Here is a 24,374-nt window from a genome sequence, read left to right on the forward strand (position 1 = left end):
TATTTACAGTGTATGCAATTAAAATTATGTGTATGTGCCAAACATTTTCTGAGGGTTGCTTCTCTAAAAGGTAGTGTAGGAATAGTAAGACTGCAGACACCAGCCTGGTCCAAACTTAGTTTGGGTACTTATTAGCTGTGTGACTTGGGAGAAATTCCCAACTTCTCTGTGCCTCAGTTCCCACTTCTGGAAAAATGGGTATAATGATGGTGTCTACATCCTATGGTTGCAAGATTCCGGTGAGTTATTCTTAGGGTAGTTCCTGGTGCACGGTGCATGCTTTTCCTGCAATCTCTGCTTTCGCTTTCACGCAATGAAGGAAGAGGTGATTAGAAACCATTTAGGCAGGGGTGGGCGAAGACGGGAGGAAATTCAGACTGATGCCAAGCAAGGTCCCTGAGGCTGGAATTTCTGCTGCCAGCCCGCAGGGCAGGGAAAACCAATTCCCACTTCTTGGGGAGGCTAGGTCAACAAGAAGGGGGAGGCAGGGCAGGGATCTGAAGCCAGGACTGATTCCAGCGCTTGTGCTGTCCCAGCTCCTGCACAAGAACTGAATCCTTGCAGGGGCGGGGACCGGGGCAGGAGGGTCTCCTGCAGCGGCACCATTGCCCCCCACATTACAGATAACTTGGCTCCATTATTTCCTGAGTGACCCTGGGCAAGTCACTTACCCTCTCTGGGCCTCAGCTGTCTCATCTGTAAGATGGATGACTCTGGTATCTACCCACCAGATAACTGTTCCCATTAGATGTGGGCCACTCAGTAAACGTGCACCTTTATAACCTCACAGCTGTCGCCCTGTGTCAAGCCTTCTCCTCCTACAGGGTCCCTTGCTCTGTCACTAATGGACTCACGGAATAACTCAGGATGTGCCTTCCGCAACTCAGTGTATCAAACATCTCATTTTATCTTGATCTGAGGCCTGCAAACTCCTGCACCCACCTGGTGTTTGGTCTTATCTGGAGAACAGAGTAAGAGATCCAAGCAGAGATAGGACACAGAGACATGGGTGGGGGAGAGCACAATGTGTGGGCATCAGAGCAAGACCAGGATCTTCCTTATCCCCCCCCAATAAGCCAGCCTCCTCCTTTCCCACCTCTATCTCCCCACATTTGTCAGAGAATTTCTCCCAGGGGTAATGAAGCTGTAATTTGAGGCCAGTGGAGCTCAGGGTTAAGCCCCAGGCTCTGGCGCAGGGTGGAGTTGAATTATACCATCACCACTTCCTGGCTGGGTAGCCCCAGGGAAGTGCTTGCCCCTCTTTGTACCTCAGTTCCCTCCTCTGGAAATGGAGGTCATCATTAACAGTGTCTGCTCACGGTGGCTGAGAGGAAGTCTGATCAGCACAGAGGCTGGGGCCTGGCACCCTAACAGCTCGGCAGGTGTTAGCCACAATCGCTACCAGTATTTGGGTACTGGCCGCTCCAACTAGATCCTCCTCCTCCTCTCAGTGAGGGCTGGTCAGGGCTCTCCTGGGTGCTGCCGGGCCCCCAGCAACACTGCAACACAGACCTGGCAGAGAGGAGGCACTTGGGGGGCTGTTTCCTGACTGAACAAATGGAGAAAAAGACTGCAAGAAGTTCTGAGCTAGACCTCAACTTACTGAGAGAGGGACAGAGGGAGGGAAGAGAGAGAGATGCAAGAGAGAGACACAGTGATGAAGAGAAGATAGAAAAGATTAGGAAAGGAAAGGGAGCTCTCTGTATCCACCCCATTCGCTTCACAGATGGGGAAAGTGAGGCTTGGGAGGGGCAGAGAGGTCCTGACCCCAGCACCCGGCCCCACACCCAGTTGCCTCCCTTCCCCAAGTCTGCCCTGCTCGCAAGGCTCTGGGAACAGATGCGAGTAGAAAAAACACAGGACTTTATTATTCCCATTACAAAGGGCAGGTCTTCGCAGGATGAGGGCGGGAATTCTGATGGTGGAGAGGAGGCCCCTACTTGCCGGCGATGAGCGGGTTCCGCAGGACCACGATGACCGAGTCCCCGCGCAGGAACATCTTGGAGATGTAGCGGTCCTTGTTGACTGGCTTGGACTTCTTCTTGCCCTTGCCGCTCTTGGGGACCTCGGTCCACATCTCCTTCACATTCTCCAGCACCATGTTGCAGTGCCTGGGGCGGGGGGAGGCACCGGGAGTGAGGGGGGAGGCTTCCGTCCGCCCCTCTTCCAGCAGCACCCACAGACCCAGGACCAGGACAGTTGGGGCTCCCATAGCACCTCCGCCAGTCCTCAGGTTGAGGCTTGGGCAAAGAACTTCACCCCTCTGGGCCCCAATATCCTGCTCTCTAAAATGGAGCCATTCCCAGTGCCCCCATAGGGCTGCTGTGAAGCTCAATCAACACGGCATTCTTGTAAAGACTTAGAACAGGGCCCTGGTCCAAGGTAAAGGTAAGCAAAATGCGTCTGCTTGTGTTTCTTAATTCCAAGTACTTCTGAAGGCATCAGCAGGGGAGCTGCTTCTCTCTGCGGAACCAGAGGCCCCTGGGGCCTATGCGGGTACACGACGCCTCCACTACAGTCCTGCTTGGTCCCTGTCTCCTCAGGGTGCCAGGTGGACGCATGTGAGGACAGGATGGATTAACTCACTCCACAAGCACTTGCAATGAATACAGCAAAGAAGCAAACAGAGGATAACCCTGCCCTGATGGGGTCTGCATTCTAGTGAGGAGAGAAGAATGCTAAGCAAGTCAACAGACTGACCTGAAACATTTGTCAAATTACGTTACCTGCTATGAAGAAAAATTAAAGCCAGGAGAAAGGACAGAAGGATAGAAGGAAACGTTACCGAGTAGCAAGAAAAACAAAATAGTTAAGAGCAGGGAAGCTCTGTGCCTTGCTATGGAGTAATATCCACAAGAAGCTACTGAGTGACAAATGCCAAGTATTCGAGGAAAGTGATTCTCTTGAGGGGAAGAAGGCGGGTAGGAGAAGCATCGATACCCCCCACTTGCTTGTACAATACAGAATCCTGGAAGACATGCAGAGATAGGGGGCGGTGGGGTGACCTGGGTAGACTGGGGACAGGCTGGATGAAAGTTTTCATCAGACTGCTATTACTGTTTTTGGAATCCTGTGAATACATTAGCAATTCAGAGAAAAATAAGTTAAAAAAAAAAATAGCGTACCAGTATAGAAACATTTCCAAGATATACTGTTAAGTGAAAAAGCCGAGGTCTAAAACTGTGTGATGTGCCCTTAGCAGTGATTTAAAAATAAAGAAAAGCACCCTCCTCCGTCTGTTGGTCTGATGTCACGTAAGGAGACAGACCTAAGGAATTCGCCATGGAGGGATTCCTGGGGAGGGCCACTGGTGGGCAGGGAGCAAAGACTTGCTCTTCATTGGGTGCTTTTGTTTCTTTTGAATTTTGTCTCAATTGCATGCACTGCTCACCCAAGAAAGTAACATAATTAACACAGTAAGTAAGGGGGTTAAGAATGCTTTAGCGGACCTGCAGGGATGTTCTCAGACCACTGACACACTGTGAAAAACAAAATGCAGAAGAGCAGCACATGAAAGATTCAATCTTAAAAACAATTAAATTGGGGGTGCCTGGGTGGCTCAGTTGGTTAAGCGACTGCCTTCGGCTCAGGTCATGATCCTGGAGTCCCTGGATCGAGTCCCGCATCGGGCTCCCTGCTCGGCGGGGAGTCTGCTTCTCCTTCTGACCCTCCCCCCTCTCATGTGCTCTCTCTCATTCTCTCTCTCAAATAAATAAATAAAAAAATAAAAAATAAAAAAATAAATTAAAAAAAATTAAATTTATGATATGATGACATGTCAATTAGACCTCAAAAAAGCTGTTAGCTAACACCACAGAGGAGCCCCTGGATATGTGTGAGAGTCAAATGTGGCAGGATACATATTAGGGTGGGAGGCTGGGTAGGGTGGAGAGGTGGGAGGCTGATGTGGGGGCAAGAAGCAGCAGCTAGGGGAAAAGGAAAGAATCACCTTAAAAAAGAGTGTGTGTGTGTGTGTGGTGGGGGGGGGCACCTGGGTGGCGCAGTTGGTTGAGCGGCTGACTCTTGGTTTCAGCTTGGGTCATGATCTCAGATCATGAGATGGAGCCCCGCCTCCGGCTCCGTGCTCAGTGCAGAGTCGGCCTGAAGCTCTCTCCCTTTGCCCCTCCTCCCCAAATTAAATACAATAAATCTTACAAAAAATGTGTACACACACACACACACACACACGCGAATAAACCACCACTTAACTGTGCTCTTACTAAGTGCCCCTCTCCTAAGCACGAAGCCAGCAATCCTCACTGCATCTCACCCCCAGGAGGTAAACACTGGTGTCACCTCCAGCTTCCAGAGCAGGACACCGGGTACAGTGGGATGACATTTTGGAAGTGGCAAATCCCGTGTTCAAATCCAGGTCTATCTGCCTCCGTGGCTCAGCACTTTCTGTTCTCGTTCTCATTCTTGAGAAGAAACTGAGCCTCAGAGTGCAAAGACTTATTCCTGGTCACATAACAGCTTGTGGCAAAAACACTGTAGACTTACGCTTCGCCACACTATTTCCCAAATGCTAACTGAAGGCTGCAGGTTATATGTTTACTGAGCACTTATGATCTTAGCTACTGAGCCAAGTACTCTTCCTACAGAAATACTTAACCCTCACAACTGTCCTACGAAGGGTATTTTCTTTTTTTTTTTTTTAAGATTTTACTTATTTATTTGACAGATAGTGAGAGCAGGAACACAAGCAGGGTGAGTGGAAGAGGGAGAAGCGGGCTTCCGGCAGAGCAGGGAGCCCAATGTGGGACTCGATCCCAGGACCCTGGGATCATGACCTGAGCCAAAGGCAGAGGCTTAATGACTGAGCCACCCAGGCGCCCTACGAGGGGTATTTTCATGATGCCCGTTTTGCAGACAAGGAAACTGAGGCCCAGAGAGGAATAACCACTTGTTGTTCCCTCTGGCCAAAACACTTGGACCCTAGCTTGCTCCTTCATCGTATTTAGGTCTGTTCATCATTGCCTCTTCCTATGGGGCCTCTTGCATTCCAGTTTAGGACAGCATCTCCTTCCCAGCACTCCATACTCCTACTTGGCTTTTCTTTCCTTTTTTTTTTTAAAGATTTTATTCACTCAAGATAGAGAGCGAGCAAGAGAGAGCACGAACTGGGTCCGGGCAGAGGGAGAGGGAGAAGCAGACTCCCCACTGAGCAGAGAACGTGACATGGGGCTCAATCCCAGGACCCCAGGATCGAAAGCAGATGCCCACCAACTGAGTCACCCAGGCGCCCTTGGCTTTACATTTCTTATAACAAGTTATGTATGTTGCTTGCTGTCAGCTTCCCTACCTACGGCATAAGCTCTCTTAAGTATAGGACTTGTTTTAGTCACTGCTGTGTCTCTGGAGCCTAAAAAAAAGTACTGGGCATGGGTACTCTATGTTGTAACTGCAAAAAGTGATTAAGAGCTTCCTGTGTGCCAGATGCTGTACTTCTAATGACTTTATTACACGTCAAATGTATTAAGTCACTGAATCTCAGCAACCACCAGAACTAGTGCCACTGTATGGAAGAGATAAAGTTACCTGCTGAAGGTCGCCTGGCTGCTAAGAGGCAGAGCTGGAAAATGAATCCAGGAAGCCTGGCTCCCAAGTACATGCCCAGCACTACCAGCTGCACAGCTGGAGGGACCACAAGATACTGTCACACCTTGAGGTTTGAAGGCGCTTATGCCCCAGGACTCTGAAAACCTTGTATTCAGGCTCCTCACACTGGAGCTAGGACCTCATCTCCAGGCTTGGACAGAACACGTTCCAGGACCCAGGCACTCACCTGTCGAAGGCCTTCACGCGGCCCAGGAGCTTCTTGTTGTTGCGGCAGTTGATGAGCACCTGGGTGTTGTTCTTGACTGACTGCGTGAGCACAGAGAGCGGACCTGTGTTGAACTCTTCTTCTTCCCGCTTCTGCAGCTCCTCTGGGGTCATCTCACTCTTGGGCTTGTTGAGGAGGCTCCTGAGTGGGCAAGCATGGAACCCACAGGTGAGAGGGCCCAGCGCTGGAGCGTGTGTGGTCACATGGCCTTGCACTTGGGTGTCTCCCCAACCCTTCCCCAACACATCCACCCTCCTGCTCAGGCCCTCTCGCTTGGCATCACCACTTGGATGCTTAATACATGTTTCCAACCTTACACATCCTCAGTTGAGCTCCAGCTCTCCCAACCACCCCAACCTACTCCATCCACAGCCTTCCTCATCTCCATCCTTCTAGTTCCTTGAGCAAAAATTCTGATACCAACTTGACTCCTCTCTCTCACATCCTGCATTCCATCTGTCAGCAAATCCTGTCATCTGCCTCTAAAATATACCCAGAATCTCACCATTTATCATGGCCTAAACCTCCATCACCTCTCTCCTAAGAGGCTTATTTGTCTCCCTGCCTCTGCCCATGCTCTCCGACGGGTCTATTCTCCAGAGGAGTCCCAGAGGTTGTATCAAACCTAAGTCATATCTTCTCATGCTCTGAAACCCTCCCATGGCTCCCATCTCTGTGTAAAAAGTAAAATCCAAAGTTTTTACAATGCCCTGCATCTGTCCATCCCTCTGTTCCAGCCAGTGGCCTCCTAGGTGGTCCTTTAAGATATTAGGCAAACTTTCACCTTGGGCCTCTCCATTTGCTTTCCCTCTGTCTGGATACCTCCCCAGTCATCTTTGTGGTTCTCCCGCTCTTCAGGTCTTTGCTCAACTGTTGCCTTCTCAGTGTGTCCTGCACTGGTTATTAAGTTACTCTCTCTCAAAACTGGCATTCCCCATTATTTTTACCCTGCTCTATTGTTTCCTTACTCACAGCTCTGGTCACCTAACATTATGTTTTACATGTTTATTATCAGTGTATTCATTGCCTGCCTTTTCCCACCCCATAAGCTGCAGCAGGGGAGTTTTTTTTCTTATGGGGCGGGGGTGGTATTCACTGATGTATCCCACGTGTCTAAAGCAGTGCCCCATACGGGAGCGATAAATAAATACTTGCTGAGTGAATACATAAATCAGGAAAATCATTTCGATGACTCGTGAGCCGAAAAAGTCGCGAATGAGGTGGAAAGCCAACCGTCTCCAGCTCAAATGGTCCGGGTAAGTCCCGTACCTCAAACCGTTATTTCTAAAACTCCGCATTCCCCTTTCCCAGGTTCTTTCCTTCCCCTTAAAATCCATTTCAGTAAGACTATTTATCTGGGAAATCCCAGCCCATTAACTGGTAAAACTGCCTTCTCACTCGAACTCAGGACCCGTCAAAGGCCCCATGCCCGTCCTCAAACTCGTCAGGAGAAAGATGCGTACTTTACCCCTACAATCTCTGCCCTCGCCCCGCCTCTGCGCACCACCGGTAAACGGCCACATTTACGCCCTCAACCCCACTCCCGCAGCCAAAGCCTAGCCCGGCCTCACATGGTGATAGTGCCTGCGGTCCCAGATCAGCGCCGTCTCCTCCGCGTTGCTGCCGCCTCTGAAGACAGCGCGACAGGCGGGACTTCCGTTTCCTGCGGCCCACTTCCGTCGGCGCCTGCGCAAGCCCAACCTGTGGGGGGCGTGGCCTGTTACCATAGCGACCCGCCCAGCCCAGCGCAGAGGTGGGGTAGAAGCGTTGCGTAGTAGTTCAAGGTCTTTCAGGACCATACGGGGCAGATATTCACGATTATGGAGAGAAGAAGAAAACGGATTCGACTCAAATCACTTCGTTGTAGAGCGGCACAGGCTGAAAGAGGGAAAGGACACCCCATTCCAAATGCCCGCCGGCCCTGCCTTCGGGGGCGCGGCCTCCGCGAAGCCAATCGGCTCCTCGGTTCAGGGACGGACACCGCCCCTTTTCCTTCAGGGTCTGTTCTATTACGTGTCTATTGATCTTTCCGACTCCGAGTAACCAATCCTTTGCCTTTACACGGAGAGGCGTGGACCTGTGCCTAGGTCCAATGTTTTCCACGATCAAACATTTCTCACTGGCTTCCTTTCCTCCGCTGAGACGGAGCCTACCCTTTTCGCGCTCCCTTTTGGGGTTGTGCAACCCTCAGGGGAACCAACCCTAAAAGCCCTAGGGAGACAAGAAGGCGTGTTCTCGGAACGAGAGTCCCCATTGGCTTTACTGATCGAGGAAGGGTGGGATGGTGCAGCCTCTCTTATTGTTCATTGGTCCGGTGATTCCATGGGGTGGGATTTGGCTGGGCCTAAACTATCCGCGGTCCGGGACCGGTTTCTGGGCGAAGCTGCCATGCCTTCCGGGGGCCGCGGGCGGTCCCGGCTGCGGCTCGGGGAACGTGGCCTCTTAGAGCCACCCTCACCGCCCAAGCGCCGCCTGCTCCCGCGGGCGCACTTCTTGCCCCTGCTTCTGCTGTCCCTGGCCGTGGCCTCGGGGTTCTACACCATCTGGAGCGCCTGGCACCGCCAGACTGAGGAGCTGCCACGGGGCCGGGAGCTGCGGGTGAGGCCGGGCAGGGGCACGGGCACCGCGGGAGCCCTCATTCCCCGCCTCGCCGTCCCTGAGGTCTCAGGTTGACGTGGCTGTATCGTATGGCTCTAGCCGCAGGTGCTGCGGTCTCCATCGTTAGAGCGCATGCTCGTTGCTAACGAACTGAGGCTTCGGGCTTGTTCTGCAATAGGTGGTTCTCCCTAAGAGGAAGGGTCTGGAGTAGTAAGACTTGGGAGTTCTGGGTTCCAATCTGAAAGTCAGCTATTTGGAAGAGTCCTTCCTCTGTCTCGGCCTTGATTTCCCCATCAGGATTGGGGTGGGCTGGAGTTGATGGGCTTAGAGGGACTTTTCCTGAGTCCCTCGGCTGGAGGCTCGAATTAGGAAGAAGAACCGGGGTTTCTTAGGGGCGATGGCGTCTGGGTTAGGGTCGGAATGGGGGTTGCTCTCACACTCGGCTCTTCTCTTCCCTATCCTACCCCCTCCCAAGGGCCGGTTGATCGGAAGCCTCCCCGAAGCTCGGCTGCGGAGGGTGGTGGGGCAACTGGACCCACACCGTCTCTGGAACACTTATCTGCGCCCCCTGCTGGTTGTGCGGACCCCGGGCAGCCCTGGCAATCTCCAAGTCAGAAAGGTAAAGGGCCCCACCTCCAACCCCTGACCCGCAGCCTGCCAGGGAATAGGAAATAGGCATTCTGCCCAAGATACCCCAAGCAGCTAAAACGCAGAACTGGGGCTCTGACTGGAGCTAATCTGAATCTAGAATCCCACGCTGGTAACCACTAGGCTGTATTGCCCTTCATACTCCCCCCAAAAGCTTACTGTGTGCTAGGCAACAGCTCTATGAGGTGAGCACTGATGTAATCCTCACTATGCAGATGGAAATTGAGGACCGGAGCAGTTAGGCATTTTGCCTGAATCCCACAGCTAATAAATGGTATACCTAGGGTTTCAACCCAAATTTCAGATTGGTTCCAGAGCTGGCACAATGACATCTCTATATCGCTTCCCAGAAAGCATCCAGTCATTTGAAGACTTACCCCCTGAGTTCAGATCCCACCTCAGCCACTTGGAGTGTGACCCTGGATTAGTTTCTTAACCTCTCTGTGCCTCAGTTTCCTCATCTATGAAATGGAGCCATCGACAGTGCCTATTCCTACAGGGTTCCTAGAACAGGGCTTGGCACACAATGAGTGCTATCGATGAGTGAGCTGGGATTAGTCTTGGCATCGAGAGGCGGGGTCACGACACACCTGGCACTCAGTAGGCCCTCAGCAAAAGCGTGTCAAGGGAATGATTTAAACCAAAGTGGGGATTATGAGTCAGCCCAACTGCTCTGCATGGCTCAGGTCACATGGCCCTTCTCCCAACCTCCTCCCCAGTCCCCACCCACCCTCCCACCTCTCTCCTGCCACTAGTTTCTGGAGGCTACACTGCGGACCCTGACTGCAGGCTGGCATGTGGAACTGGACCCCTTCACGGCCTCGACACCCCTGGGGCCACTGGACTTTGGCAACGTGGTGGCCACGTTGGACCCAGGGGCTGCCCGTCACCTCACCCTTGCCTGCCATTATGACTCCAAGCTCTTCCCATCTGGTTCAACTCCCTTTGTGGGGGCCACAGATTCGGCTGTGCCTTGTGCCCTGCTCCTAGAGCTGGCCCAGGCCCTCGACAGGGAGTTGAGTAGAGCCAAAAAGCAGGTGAGGAGTGGGTAGAGGGGTGGGAGTCTGGGGCTGCCTCGACCCTAGTCTAAACCCCCCATCCTTCCCTGCCTGGACTTATCTTCCTGCCTCCGTTCCACACACTCAGTCACAGGGATCTTTCCCTCCTCCCCTGAATGTCCGATCCTGTCTCTCCTCCGCCCAAAGCCCTCCCAGAGCTCCTACCCCATTGCAGGCATAAGCTAGAGTCCTTATAGGGGCCTCTGAGTTGTGCCCTGTTACCTCTCAAGTCTCCTCTCCCACCCCTGTCCCTCCTCACTCCACTCTAGCCACCCACCTCCTCAGCGTTCCTCAGACTCACAAGGCTCACTCCCGCCTGAGAGCATTTGCACCTGCCGTTTGCTCTGGCTAGAATGTGCTTTTTGCAGATACCTTCCTAGCTGGCTCGCACCCTTCATTCAAGTGTCCACTCCGATGTCACCCCCTCAGAGATGGTTTCCCAGCCACCCTGGAAGAGCTCCCTGTCACTATCCCAGGCATTTCTGGTGCTTTATGTAGATGTGTTTGTCTGTCTCCCCAGCTAGAACAAGCTCCCTATAGGCAGGGATTTGGCTGCTTTTGTTTTCTGCTGTATTCCCTGGGCCCACAAGATTACCTGGTGTAAATTAGGATGTCAAGAGAAATGTGTGGAATGTATAAATGAAAGAAAGCACAAATCCCCTCCTGCTTCTCCCTTGCTCAGGCCCCTTCCGTGGCTCAAACCCTCTGTAACAAAGCCCAAGTCCCTGGTATCTGCTCATCCCTCGGGCCTCTTCACAAAGCTCTCTAGCTCTGGTGCCAACCCTTGGCCATATTGGTTCTTGCCTGGGAACATTCTCCCTGCTGCCCCATTTTGCCAGGCCAGCTCCCACTCACCTCCATGCAAACGTCCCTTCCCAGCAGACCCAACATGCTCTGCAGGCCAGGTTACCCCCAACTCCCTTCCCATGCTCTTTTAGAACCCCAGAGTTCTTGGAAGTATTCGTCCAAGTGCAGTTCACTGCATAATGATTCGTTTGTGGGTCTGTCCCTTCTGCTAAAGGAACCTAAAGAATAACAGTAATAATCAGAGCTGCCCCTTCTTAGTTACTGCATACCAGGTGCTATTCCAGGACCTGGATTCGCATCCTACCATATGATTAGAATTGTTATTAACCCCATTTTGTCATCTGATGCCTTGAGAAGTTAGTAACTTACCCGTAACTGCCCGGCTACAAAGTGGCTGAGCCAGGATTTGAACCCAGGCGGTCTGGCTTAGAGTCTGCACTTCTGGCCCCCACCCCCTACAAGTGAGGAGACCTAGTTTGTGCTATTCAGCAGTGCAGGCGGGCAGGAAATGTGGATGGGTTGAGGCCGAGGGCTGGAACCAAGCCGGCTCTGACCCCCGGCTCCCACAGGAAGCCCCAGTGACTCTGCAGCTGCTCTTCTTGGACGGTGAAGAGGCACTGAAGGAGTGGGGGCCCCAGGACTCCCTCTATGGCTCCCGGCACCTGGCCCAGCTCATGGAGTCTGCACCCCACAGCCCAGGCCCCACCAGGATCCAGGCTATCGTAAGACCAGGGCCCCACTGGGTTCCGGCGAGGGAGGGAGAGGGCAACGCAAGGTTGGCGAGATCCCACCTGGCCTCTCTCCCTAGGAGCTCTTCATGCTTCTTGATCTCCTGGGCGCCCCTAATCCGAACTTCTACAGTCATTTCCCTCACACGGCCCGCTGGTTCCATCGGCTGCGGACCATCGGTAAGGGTGAAGGTGGGGGCAGGCACCAGCCTGGGATGTAGGAGGGAAAGCCTGGTGGGTTGGGTCCCTGTTCTCTGAGGGGTCATCCAGCCTGCCCTCCACCTCCCTACTCTCTCTCTAAGGCATTAGGGCAGAAACACACAAAGATCCCACAGCAGTCAAGTGCAGTGATTCCACATAGTCTCTGGGGTCCAGTAGCCCTGGCTTTGAATTTGGGCTCTGCCTCTTCCCAGCTGGGTGAACCTGGGCAAGTGGTTTCATCTCTCTGAGCCTCCATTTCCTATCTGTAAAATGGGCACAATAGTAACAATAATAGGGGTATCTACCTCCTAGGCTCAGAGAGAATAGAGGAGACTGGGAACACAGTGAGCCTGTGGAAAGGGCTAGCTAATTACATCCTTGTGGGGATGTGAAGATTAGTTCTTTACCCCCAGGCCTCCTGCCCTGCCCTGATCTGTGTGCAGGAGAAACTTTGACCCTGAGGGGGCTGACCCTTGCTCTCTAATCCCCACCACCTCCAGAGAAGCGCCTGCACCGCATGAATCTGCTACAGTCTCATCCCCAGGAAGTGATGTACTTCCAGCCTGGGGAGCCCCCTGGCTCTGTGGAAGATGACCACATCCCCTTCCTCCACCGAGGTACTTCCTGGGCTGGGGGTGGGGAGGGGGGGCGGGGAGGGGGCTCACGGCGTCCAAGGGAGGACAGGTGGGACCTGGCCCTGGCCCCTTCCTAGGGTCGGGGACTGGTGGCAAGTTGCTGAACTTCTTTGTGCCTCAACTTTCTCATCTGTAGAATGGGAACACTAAGAGCCCCTATCTCAGAGTTGTTGAGGGGACTGAATGAGCTCTTATAGTAAAGACGTTACTTGCATAGTGCCTGGCACACAGTAAGCCTCCAGAGAACATTAGCTAGTACTGTTGGTGCCTCAGTGATCAGATTCCAGTACTTGTCTTTCAAGGCCCTGGGAGTCCCGCAGAATCACCAGAGGAGCTTCGAAAAATGCCCAGTTGCATTTCAGGTGTTTTTCATTTCACTGAACCACAATCTTGGGTGTCTGCATTATTTTTACAAAACTCCCAGATGAATCTGTCGCACAGCCAGGGCTGAAGACATCTGGTAGAGGGGTTCAGAACATAGGTTTTAGAATCGGACAGGCTGGGGCGCCTGCATAGCTCAGTCGGTTAAGCGTCTGCCTTCGGCTCAAGTCATGATCCCGGGGTCCTGGGATCGAGCCCCGCATCGGGCTCCCTGCTCAGTGGGGAGTCTGCTTCTCCCTCTGCCTCTCCCCTCCAGCTTGTGCTCCCTCTCCCTCTCTCTCTCAAATAAATAAATAAAATCTTAAAAAAAAAAAAAAGAAAGAATCGGACAGGCTTGGGTTCTAGTGTCTACCACTTACCATTGGTCAACCAAAGGCAGATTACTCAGGCTCTCTGAGCCTGTCTCCTGCATTTCTTCTGGAAAACAAAAAGACACATACATACATACGAACACACCTGTTTGTGTATATTCGTAATCACAGGGTTGGGAGGATTGAATGAGATTAGGTAAAATGCCTTCTCATGCAGTGCATGGCATATTATATTAAGTGCTAAAAACTGCTTTTAAAGTTTTTACTCTCTAATTTACTCACTCCATAAATATGCCATTCCTGACAGTGCCTTTAGTGATTCTTTCAGTGATTATTTCCCAACGCAGGTCCTGGGCTGTCCGGGATACTGTGATGGCCCATAACCTGCCTGGGTCCTGTCCAGTGGGGGGAGGGGACAGATATTTAGCGAATCTTGACAAACACAGAGGGAAGCGCTCGGAGGATGGGAACCCATCGTAATGCAGGGATTAGGAACACAGACTTGGAAGACAGGTGGCCCAGCTTCAAATTCTCACCGTGCTGTTTACTTGAGGCAGGACCTTAGGCAAATCACTCTGCCTGCCTCTGTGCCTCGGCGTCCTCCTCTATAAAATAGGGGTAAATATAGGATTATTGTAAAGGATTACCGTAAGGGTAAAATGGTGTGTGTGGCCTTAGCTGAGGGCCTGGACTAGAAGGGTGCCTGGCTGGCTTAGTTGGTAGAGCATCCGACTCTTGATCTTGGGGTAGTGGGTTTGAGCCCCACATTGGGCATAGAAATGACTTAAAAAAAATTTTTTTTTAAAGATGCAAGCTATGGGGCACCTTGGTGGCTCAGCTGGTGAAGTGTTTGCCTTCTGCTCGGGTCATGATCCCAGGATCCTGGCATGGAGCCCCACATGGAGCTCCTTGCTCAGTGGGGAGTCTGCTTCTCCCTCTGCCTCTGCTTCGCCCCCTGCTTGTGCACTCTCTCTCTCTCTGTCAAATAAATAAATAAAATCTTTGGGAAAAAAAAGTGCAAGCTATCAATAAAGAGAAAAAGAACCTAATAATAAACCTGGCAATATGAGGTCAGACATCTTTCCCTTCTTCTGGCCTTTGCATAATCCATTAGGTTTTGAGTTTCTCTAGTTTGTGTGTGAGAACAATAGATATTCTGTATATATATATTTAAACTAACATGTTGCCCTCACACGCTTAAAATCATCATTCAGAGTTCTTCAAGTGCTAGGACAGAGTATCTTCTGGGTGGGGTGAGGCAGGTTTCCCCAGGCCCAGGGCTGGGCTTCTGGGTCAGCCATCGGCCTGACCGAGCTTCCCCTCTCTCCTGCCAGGGGTCCCGGTGCTCCACCTCATCTCCATGCCCTTCCCCGACGTCTGGCACACACCCCATGACTCTGAGGCCAACCTGCACCCCCCCACGGTACACAACCTGAGCCGCATCCTCGCCGTGTTCCTGGCTGAATATCTGGGGCTCTAGCCTCCATGGCTGACTCTGAAGTGCCTGGCCAGGACATGCCAAGGACACATGGAACCAGCTCAGGCCAGGCTTCCCCGGGGTATGCTGGCTTATCCTTTTCTTTGGTATGGATTCTACTTGCGCTATGATTGGAAGACCCTCTTTCCTTTGACTATCTCAGGCTGCCACTCTTTAAAGACATGGAAGAGACGAGAAGACTGTGGGGGTGGCAGCCGAAGAAATAAGAGCTTGGACCCCGTCCTGGAGGAAGCACTTGGTCTGAAGATTTGCGGGGGCCAAAGGCTGTTCTCAGTTTTATAGTCGGCACACCTTGGACTGGCATCTGGACCAGCAACACCACCGCACCAAATGAATTCTCTGTGGCTTATGTTTTTAGGTCCATGGATTGCTGTGTGGGGTCCACAGGGGATGTGTTTAGAAGCAGGAACAGAGGAGGTGGAAGCCAGTATTTGGGAACTCGAGTCAGCCAGACCCAAGTGCAATGAACCAGTGTTTCTGTGAAACATATTCTACAGAATTAGCCTAACTAGATGTTGCATGAAAAAGGCGATCTAAGATGCGGGGTGAGAAATTAAGTGAGTTTCTTCATTGCACAATGTGAACTTTGAAGAGTAAGGCAGAATGCAGTGTTGTTTCCCCAAAGTATTTCAATGTGGAACCCCTTTATTGGGGAGCTCCTGAACTAGGGTACCTCAGAAGACACCTTGGGAAATGCTAGGTTTTGACAGTTGGAGTGTATTTGTGGGAGGAATGAGTAAGACGGAGTCACTGCTGATGAGTTCTACCAAACAATCCCTTCCCTTTCACTTGTGGGTAGAGGAGTGTGAGATGGTGGGTGTCACCGCAAGTCTAAGTGATGGCTTGAGGAAGTACTTCCCAACCCAGCTACGGTTCAGACTCAAGAAGGGGTGCTTATTAAAAAATGCAGACTCCCAGGTTCTACCCCAGACCTGCTGAATCAGTACTCCAGGGAGGGGCTGGGACTCTGTAATGAGCACCCGAGGGAGTCTCCTGATCAGCGAAGTTGGGGACCTGCTGTCCTTAAGGATACAGTGTGGTGCGTTCCCTGCAGCTTAGCAAACCTCAAAAAAACCCCACCAAACCCATAAAATAGGGGGCGTCTACAAAGGGAGACCTCTGCTGGACTCCGTGCCTGCCGGTTTTGTGACATCGATGGAGTCCTGGTAGGCAGGGGGGAGGCCAGGCGAGGATGGAGAGTGTGCAAAGGTGAGCACTGGCCTTCCAAGCCAGCTCGGGGCTGGAGAAGACTCTCTTGAGTCTTCACTCAGAGGCTGAAGCTCAGGATCTCAAACGAGGGAGGATAAACAGAAGGTCCTCGTTTGTAGTTTTCCATTGTAGCTGACATGTATTGGGCCCCTACTGTGTGCACTTGACACATATCAGCTCATAGTCTCCGACCAAGTCCTGAGGAGGGTACAATTTCCGTTCCCCTTTTGCAAAGGAGGAGGGCGAGGGCTGAGGGTTATGACCCGGGTGTTTACAGAGCCATGTGCTCCCCCCCAGCTGCAACTCCTAACCTAATGTCCCATCTCCCAGAGATCACCTGTGCTGGACCAACAGATGGTTGGCAGCGAGTAGCGCCTCCTGAGGCTTAAATGACTACAAGCTAGAGCGAGCAGCGTTGGTGGGGGAGGGGGGAGACTAATGACCTCTAAGAGGTGGAGGTGGCATGAGTCCCGCGTTCAGAACCGGAAATTGACAGACATCAACAGCCAGGGTGGCAAGGCTCCCCAACCACAGGGATGGCTCCTGTTTGTTCATTTCTTGTGTGGCAGGCACAGTGCCAGGCACGTGAGAGCACCCCATCTCCCCTTCAACTCACAGCCACCCCAAAAGTAGGTGACACCATCATTTCTGTGTTCAGAGACCAGGAGCCATGTGCTGTTACGCCCCAGGCTCTCCATGGGTCCCTGAAAGACCTCCCGCTTGAGTACTGCACACCAGGCACTGGGCAAGGGGGCCTGATGCCCACTTTCCCTCTGGAATCTGGGGCAGGGATCGTTAGCCCATCTCACAGATGAGGCTGCTGCTTGGCAGGATGCTTTCCCCAGCTCCCGTCTGTCCCCCAAACTTCACACTCTGATGGGCCCCCTAGGTTTATCTGACAAGCACAACGCTTGAGCACTCTAGGTGCTGATGTCTCACAAATCGATCTTTTTGGAGGACTGTCAGGATTCTCATTTTTCACCTGAAACAGCTTTGGAGAAATCAATAGCTGCAGATCATGTGTCTAGGTGCACTTTTCTTTAAAATTCATCCTGCTTTGGGGCACCTGGGTGGCTCAGTCGTTAAGTGTCTGCCTTCGGCTCAGGTCATGATCCCAGAGTCCTGGGATCGAGCCCCGCATTGGGCTCCCTGCTCAGCGGGAAGCCCGCTTCTCCCTCTCCCACTTCCCCTGCTTGTGTTCCCTCTCTCGCTGTCTGTCAAATAAATAAATAAAAATCTTAAAAAAACAAATTGCAAGAAAAAAAAAATAAAATTCATCCTGCTTACAATGCATTGGGCTTATCGGTGTCACTCATCAGTCTGGAATTCACAACCATCCTGTCTTAAAACATTATCTTTGCACCATTGTCTCTTCTGATTCTAGAAGGTCAACTGAATGTGTTATAGATATTCTCACTCTATCTTCCATTAACATTTTTTCTTTTTTTTTTTTTTGTTTCTGCCTCTGTGCTACTTTTTGGACCTAGCTCTAGTTCAATCAATCTTTTTTTTCACTTGTGCCTGATTTGCTGTTGAGCCCAGCCACTGAGTTTTTACTTTGGGTTCTTGTGTCCGAGGCTTTCCCCGTTCCCATCTGCTAGGCCATTACTTAGTTCTGGGCTGCCTGCAGAGATTTCCAAGCTCTTCTACACATTTGCCCTGCTTGCTGAAAGCAGAGTGATCCTGCAGAACCTTTCATAAGCCATAAGCGCAGAGTATCCCCCACTTTCCAAAAGTTTGTGTCCCGCCACTGCACCTTCACAAAAGACCTACCTTAGGTTGGTAAAGCGTCTGCCTTTAGTTCAGGTCATGATCCCAGGGTCCTGGGATCGAGTTCCACATCGTGCTCCTTGCTCAGCAAGGAGCCTGCTTCTCCCTCTGCCTGCCTCTCTCCCTGCTCGTGCTCTGTAACAAACAAAATCTTAAAAAAAAAAAAAAAAAAAAAAAAAAGACCTACCTTAGTACCTGTTATCGCTAACAGAAAGAGATCCAAAGAGGATTTTCACTTTTTTGAAAAAAGCCGTATCGTACTAAGGCAGATCTTTTGTAAAAAGCAAAGTGGTGTAATTTGAGCTTTCGGAAAGTGGGGGAGACCCGTATTCTAATCCGTGACTGGCGGGTTCACTGTCCAAAGCCCTTGTGAGTCTGCTTTTGCTCTGTTGTCTCTTCTGGTTCTTGTTCGTGGTGCTTTATTTCCACGCATGTTGGGTGACTTGACTGTGGGCTGCTCATTGTCTGGGGATTGCGGGGATTCTAGATGACAGTTCTTTACCCCGGAGGATTTATCTTTGTTCCTGCCAGACAGCTCAGCTCAGAAGTACCCTGAACACATGGATGATGCCACAAACCTGAGCTGAGGGCCAGCCTGTGTCTGCAGTCTCAGGGGCCACTTTCTTCTCTCCTTTGGTCTTGTGCCCCCCTCAGTATTTAGAACATCTCTGCAGTCTTCTGGGCCATCATCCTTACCTGAGCTTGTAGAGCTCCTATTAGATTGCCCACCTTGGTCTTGACTTCCGCCTGCTTGTCCCAATAAGACTACAAATTGGAAACCCAAGTTTGTCGCACAAGCAAATGCCCTCAGAGCAAAAGTGGCTTCAGGGTCCCATGTCCTTTCCCCTGAAATTCTTGGCGTGGTGTATCCTTTAACTGTATTATATTGGCTAGTTGATGCTTTTATGATTTTTTTACACCTCTCCCTCTTTTTCAGCAGGAGTCCAAATAATCTGGCCCCTCCCTCCAGATAAAACTGAAATCCCACAAAGCCAAGCCAAGGGTCAAACCCAGGTCTCTCTGATTCTGAAGTCTAAGTATTCAATAACTACTATGATACATCCTAGTCTCTATAGTCATTTTTTTTTAAGGTTTTATTTATTTGACAGAGAGAGGGAACACAAGCAGGGGGTGTGGGAGAGGGAGAAGCAGGCTTCCTGCTGAGCAGGGAGCCCGATGTGAGGCTCGATCCCAGGACCCTGGGATCATGACCTGAGCCCCGTCTCTGGTCATTTTTATTCCCTGATAACAATGTCAGAGACTGTGGGGGCGCCTGGGTGGCTCAGGTGGTTAAGCGTCCCACTCTTGATTTTGGCTCGGGTCATAGGATTGAGCCCTGTCTCCGGCTCCATGCTGTGTGTGGGGCCTGCTTGGGATTCTCTCTCTCCCTCTGCCCCTCTAATAAATCTTAAAAAAAAAAAGTCAGAGACTGTTAATTATCTCTCACTACCCATGCTTTCCTCTTCCTTTATACTTGAATTTTTTAAAATGACTTAATTCCCTTTTTATTTAGTAAATAATTGACTGTTTTGAAGCTTTAATTACAGGGATCTTTAGTAGTTTTTTTTGTTGGGCATATGTACCCAAGCTGAAAAACTCCATGTCCCAGTCTCCCTTGCAGCCCTTCCATATGGCTAAAGCTTGGACCAGTGAGATGTACATATAAGTATAGTGTAGTACTTCTTGGAGGAAGGAGCCTTCTCTTCCTGCAAATTGGTGATGGTCAGAGTTCTAGCAGATCCACGGCCAAAGGACAGTGAGTCAGAAGCAGCCTGGGTTCCTGATGACTTCAGAGCCACCATTATCTGCCCACTCGGGATTTCTGAAGAAATGAAAACTATCTTGTTTAAGCTACTACTATTTTGAGATTTTTGAATCCAAACCGACACAGATGAAGAGTCAAAAATAATCTCGAGCTAAGGGACTTGGCGAAGGATCCTTCTCCCAATCTTTCCCAGCTCACCATGCAGTGCTCCGTGGCTCCCTTCTCTCCCCAACCCCCCCCCTGAACAACACACAAACCAGTCTGGGCCCAGCCTTATAAATATTGATTTTATAGAAAGGACCAATTCAAAACTGGTCAGATGCCACACACCAGAAGCTTCCAGAACCACAAGGGTGAAAAAACAAAAAAAACAAAAAACCCCAAATGGAACAAACGAAAATACCCCAGACCAACCTGCTTGAAAATCAAGGTCTCTGTTGACCAAAGGATTCTAAAGAAACACATATGGCTGGGGCTAGACAGGCCCCAACGCCTGAACGATTACCCAGAGTGGAAGGAAAAACAATCCAGAAATTCAAAGCCACAGTCCCTGCCCACCGGCCCCCCACGCTGTCAAGAGCGAGGCAAAGGGCTTCACAGCTTTTTTTTTTTTTGGGGGGGGGGAGAAGTGATGGCAATAGCTTCAATAATGGGAGGAGGGGAATCTTTATACTTCAACTTTTTTTTTCTCTTCCCCTTTGGGGGAAGTGAAAAGACCGGTAGCTTTAGGTTACGGAGAAAACAGTGATTTTTATTGTTTTAATGGGGGAAAACGTCTAGAAATGGCAGGCTGCCACGAAAAGTGCCACATCTGATCTGTGATCTCACTGGCTGACAATTCCTTAAGAGGAGGTGAGCCCCGGTGTGGTAGGTCAGAAGAGGTACCAACCTTGTGCCCTGCAGCCTCTCAGGAGAACACAGCTCTAGAGACAAAAAACTGGGGGGGGGGGCGCCAGAATGGGGGAACCCTTGTGGAGTACCAAAATTAGCTGCCTTCTGCTCCCTGCTGGTGGGTCCCTGGGGTGTAGAGTGGCAGGGAGGGGGTTGGGACTGAACGGAGAAGTTGAGATGCTGATAAAAAACACCCTACTTGAGGGTCCACGGCCCTGGGTCTGAAGAGTAGAAAACCAATAGGTGTCAGTCGATCAGAGTGCTTTCTCAATCATCCCCCTGAGCCCCATCTCAGTTCTGGAGGGGGATCAACGCCGCCTGGACTGGGGGTACGGGCTGGTGACCCAGTCCTGGCCCTCGGCTCCCGGGGGGAGGGGGGAGGGGTGGGCATGGTGGGCTCTCCCCACCCCTCCCCCGGCTTCACCTCCCTTCCTCCCGGCCAGCCCGGCCCCCGCCGCCCCCGCCGCCGCCGCCGCCGCCGCCGCCGCCGCCCGGCCCATTGCAGGGCAGCACCCAGTTGTTATCGTGCAGACCCAGGCGGCAGCCGGGCGTCTCGCGGTCGGCCCGGCGGCAGCACATCCAGTAGGAACGTCCGTAAGGCAGGTCGTGGTGGTAGGGCTTGGGGTGCCAGCGGCAGAGCGACACGTCCCCCTTCTCGTACCTCTTGCGGCACTGCTTGCAAGGGTCATCGCGGTACAGCGGGTCGCGGCTCCAGCGCGAGTCCGTGGCCCGCACGCCGAACGCCTCGATGATGCCCTTGAAGTGGTGGCAGGTGCACTTGAGGGCCGCCAGGGCCCGCGTGGGCAGGAAGCTGAAGATCTTCACCAGCACGTGCTCGGGCAGCAGCAGCATGTACTGTCGCGGCTCCAGCAGCCGCTGGATCTTGAAGCGGATCTCCAGGAAGTCGTGGGACACGTGCCGGTAGAGGCGGCACAGGGACGTGTCCGCGGCGCCCTCGGCATCGTCCGGGCCTGGCGCGGCGGCCGGGGAGTCGGCCGGGGCTGGCTCGGGGGGCCCGTCTGGGCCGCGGGGCTGGAGGAAGAAGAGCTGGCCCGGTGGGGGCGGCTCCTCGGGGCTGACCGTCAGGCACACCGTCTCCTCTTTCACGTTCTTGGTGCCGTCCTTGCCGAAGAAGACGCACTCGTCCACCACCCCCGTCACCACCACATCCACGTGGAAGCCCGATGCTCCGCAGTCCCGGGCGGGGGGCGGAGGGGGGGCCGGGGGGGTGTCCTCAGGCCTGGCAGGGACCTGCGTCTCCCCCTCGCTGGCCTCATCCGCCCGAGCCAGAAGGAACTCCACGTTGCTGGGGAGGGCGTCCCGGGAGGGGCTGATGAGCTGGTACAGGTCGCAGGTGATCTTGTCCTTGGCCCGGGCCCCGGGGCCTGGGCTGCCCGGGTAGGCACAACCCAGCCGGCCCCCGCCCCCGTTGGGCAAGCTGCCGTCGGGGGCGCGGGGCTCTCGGCCATTGGAGATACGGAAGGCGATGCGTACCTCCCCGGGGCCTGGCCCTGGCCGCTCCTCTTTGCGGAGGCCTTTGGCTGGAGGGCTGTCCCGCTGGGCCTCGAAGTGGGCCACCGCCTCGGCTACCCGGCTGCAGTCGCCGCCACCGGACCGCCGTTCGGACCCCAGCCCCTTGGCAGGCCCGCCCTGCTCGGCTGACACGAAGACCACAGGCGCTGGGGTGCCGGGGCGTGGGTAGTTCTGCAGGGCCAGGGCGGCCCGCTGTTCCACCAGCGCCACCATCTCAGCCACAGAGAGCAGGTCTACGTCCTCACCAGCTGAGGATGGGGCCCCCTCAGAGGCAGGGGGCGCCTCTGGGCCTCCTGGGTCCGGGGGAGCCTTTGTAGGCTCAAGACAGCGCCTCCTCCGCTTGGCCTTGGAGCTGTCACTGCCCCAGTGCCCCTTGACCTTCATGGAGCTGGCCCGGCTGCCCCCACCACACTGGTGGGCCACAAAGAAGGCCACCTTCTCCTTTGTATTCCCGGGCTTGATGACGTACCACGTGTCCAACAGGACTCGCCCCTCATCACCAGCAGCTGCTGCTGAGAGGAGCGGGGCCGGCTGGGAGGCAGGGGCCTCCGTGGCCAAGGTGGGCGGGGTGTTCTCGGAGTGGGCAGGCCCGTGGTCTGGCTCAGCCCCGCTGCCGGGCTCTGGGCAGGCCGCCGGCTTGAGGGCTGCAGTAGGCGGGCGAGGCTGGTTCTGTGAGTAGGTGCCGAAGGGCCGGGGGCACCACAGCTGGAAGGGCAGGAGGCTGCCTCGGTCCATCCTGGGGAATGGTAGCAGACAGGCAGGGCTTCACCGCATTTCAGGACCTGGATGGTCAGGGGAGGTTCCAAGGGCCACCTGGAGACAGGGAAGAGGAGGTTGGGGAGCTGGGGGGGCGGATAGCCTGCCCTTCTCTGACCACCCCAACCTCAACTCCTGAGGGGACAGACCAAATTAGATCTCTATTCCTGCCCCACTGCACAGGTGAGCAAATGGAGGGTTGCAGAGGGAATGAGAGCTGGTCTTTAAACACCCAGAATGGGGGCGTCTGGGTGGCGCAGTCAGCTGATGGTCTGACTCTTGGTTTCCCCTCAGGTCATGATCTCAGGGTCGTGAGATTGAGCCCCAGCACGGAGTCCGCCTGAGGTTCTCTCCCTCTCCCTCTGCTTCTCCCCTGCTGGCTTGAGCCTAGGCTCACTCGCTCTCTCTTTCTAAATAAATAAAATCTTTAAATAAATAAATAAAACACCCAGAATGTAACTAAAGCTGGCAGCTTGTTCCAACCCCGCAGGTCATATTCCATGGCCCAACTGCTTTCACTCACAATCCAGAGGCCTCCTGCTGCCATAACCCTGAACTTAAGTGAAAGTACCCACTGACAGCTCCTCCTTCTTCCATTTGCTCACCCAGTAGCCAGTTCCTGAAAAGACAAGAAATTCCCAGCCCTGCCCACAGCTACAGTACTTGAGCCCATGGAGGAAGGAATGAGGCAGGCTGGGCAGGGGAAGAAAATTTGAGGTCAGAGCCAGCCAGGCCCTTAAGAAATAAGCTCTTTGGGGCGCCTGGGTGGCTCAGTCGGTTGAGCGTCTGACTCTTGGTTTTGGCTCAGGTCGTGATCTCAGGGTCGTGGGATCGAGCCCCGCGTTGGGCTCCACACTCAGCATGGAGTCTGCTTGTCCCTCTCCCTCTGCTCCTCTCCCCCACTCATGTGCTCTCTAAAATAAATAAATAAATAAAAATCTTAAAAAAAAAAAATCAGCTCTTCACTTTGTTCGAGTCCCCAGGATCCCTGAGAATCTCTCAAAGCTGTGTATCCTCACCCAGAAAAATGCACCCACTTGCACAAGACGGTGTAGGTAATGAATGCCCTTAAGCTCAGGCACAGACCTCTGGGATAAGGCCTGTTCTTGTCTAGTTTCCTCTTCAAGTTGCCCACAGGTAGACCGAGTGGGGAAGGGTTACTTATCATAAAACCAGGCCCTCAAACTTGGCTTCAGGACTTTTTAATTCAGGGCTCTCTTAACAATGACCATTTTAGGGGCACCTGGGTGGCTCAGTCATTGGGCATCTGCCTTCGGCTCAGGTCGTGGTCCCGGGATCCTGGGATCGAGCCCCGCATTGGGTTCCCTGCTCGGCGGGAGGCCTGCTTCTCCCTCTCCCACTCCCCCTGCTTGTGTTCCCTCTCTCTCTCTGTCAAATAAATAAATAAAATCTTAAAAAAAAAAAAAAAAGACCATTTTATTTTGCAACGACTTTGTGCATGACCTAATCTGGAAGCCATTCTGCTAATGAGTCTGACATGACCACTCTCCACTGTAGGCCCAACAGGTAGCATATTCTTCCGTCTCGATCATTCCCTGGGCCCATCTCCCTCCAGTCATCTTGAAACCAAAATACTCTCCAAACCTCAAATCTTCCACATGCCCATAGACCAGGGGTAAGCAAACCATGGCCCACGGCTTGTTTTTGCCAATAAAGCTTTATTAAAACATGCTCATCTATGTATGGCTGCTTTCACGCTACAATGGCAGAGTAGTTGCAACAAAGGACATATGGCCTTGC

At 52.8% G+C, this 24,374-nt stretch overlaps 3 protein-coding genes across 12 annotated transcripts in view; 1 reads left to right on the forward strand and 2 right to left on the reverse strand.

Annotated features, from left to right (window-relative positions):
- Positions 1-1,846: 1,846 nt before the first annotated feature.
- On the reverse strand, positions 1,847-7,548 carry SNRPD2 (small nuclear ribonucleoprotein D2 polypeptide). Of its 2 annotated transcripts, none has more exons than XM_045891766.2 (3): positions 7,396-7,548; positions 5,786-5,965; positions 1,847-2,111 (listed from the first exon to the last, which is right to left on the reverse strand). In XM_045891766.2, coding segments are annotated over exons 1-3 (357 nt in total). In that variant the 5' UTR covers positions 7,398-7,548; the 3' UTR covers positions 1,847-1,936. The 2 variants fall into 2 exon arrangements, with proteins under 2 accessions (XP_045747722.1, XP_064437724.1); XM_064581654.1 differs by lacking the exon at positions 7,396-7,548 and adding an exon at positions 7,293-7,309.
- A 480-nt stretch (positions 7,549-8,028) lies between these two features.
- QPCTL (glutaminyl-peptide cyclotransferase like) lies at positions 8,029-17,149 on the forward strand. Of its 3 annotated transcripts, XM_045891767.3 has the most exons (7): positions 8,043-8,422; positions 8,898-9,041; positions 9,826-10,107; positions 11,505-11,657; positions 11,744-11,843; positions 12,365-12,481; positions 14,526-17,149. In XM_045891767.3, exons 1-7 carry the CDS (start codon positions 8,147-8,149, stop codon positions 14,669-14,671), a joined length of 1,218 nt encoding a protein of 405 aa, XP_045747723.1. In that variant the 5' UTR covers positions 8,043-8,146; the 3' UTR covers positions 14,672-17,149. The 3 variants fall into 3 exon arrangements, with proteins under 3 accessions (XP_064437722.1, XP_064437723.1, XP_045747723.1); XM_064581652.1 differs by lacking the exon at positions 14,526-17,149 and having other exon boundaries at positions 8,029-8,422; positions 12,308-12,434; XM_064581653.1 differs by lacking the exon at positions 9,826-10,107 and having other exon boundaries at positions 8,031-8,422.
- The window catches only part of FBXO46 (F-box protein 46), a 41,873-nt gene continuing 30,756 nt past the window's right edge, over positions 13,258-24,374 (reverse strand). For 4 of the 7 annotated variants that reach the window (XM_064581637.1, XM_045890439.3, XM_064581636.1 and 1 more), the window contains one exon: positions 19,705-22,670. In XM_064581637.1, coding sequence (XP_064437707.1) covers positions 20,745-22,592 — 1,848 coding nt within the window. In that variant the 5' untranslated portion in view covers positions 22,593-22,670 and the 3' untranslated portion in view covers positions 19,705-20,744. Of the gene's footprint in view, positions 13,298-17,273; positions 17,820-17,875; positions 19,491-19,704; positions 22,671-24,374 lie in introns of those variants that run through there. The other 3 variants (XR_010408273.1, XM_064581639.1, XM_064581640.1) reach the window with 3 other exon arrangements.

The sequence above is a fragment of the Mirounga angustirostris genome, unplaced genomic scaffold (assembly GCF_029215605.1).
Source record: "Mirounga angustirostris isolate CCGP_5_RB_7025 unplaced genomic scaffold, mMirAng1.0.hap1 SCAF_16, whole genome shotgun sequence".
Classification (NCBI taxonomy): domain Eukaryota; kingdom Metazoa; phylum Chordata; class Mammalia; order Carnivora; family Phocidae; genus Mirounga; species Mirounga angustirostris.

Coding starts and splice junctions, on each gene's coding strand:
- SNRPD2 (XM_045891766.2), bottom strand. Junction 2,112..5,785: donor CGCGTGAAGGCCTTCGACAG/GTGAGTGCCTGG, acceptor CCCCCGCCCCAG/GCACTGCAACATGGTGCTGG.
- QPCTL (XM_045891767.3), top strand. CDS start 8,147: ATGGGGTGGGATTTGGCTGGGCCTAAACTATCCGCGGTCCGGGACCGG. Junction 9,042..9,825: donor GCAATCTCCAAGTCAGAAAG/GTAAAGGGCCCC, acceptor TCCTGCCACTAG/TTTCTGGAGGCTACACTGCG. Junction 10,108..11,504: donor TGAGTAGAGCCAAAAAGCAG/GTGAGGAGTGGG, acceptor CGGCTCCCACAG/GAAGCCCCAGTGACTCTGCA.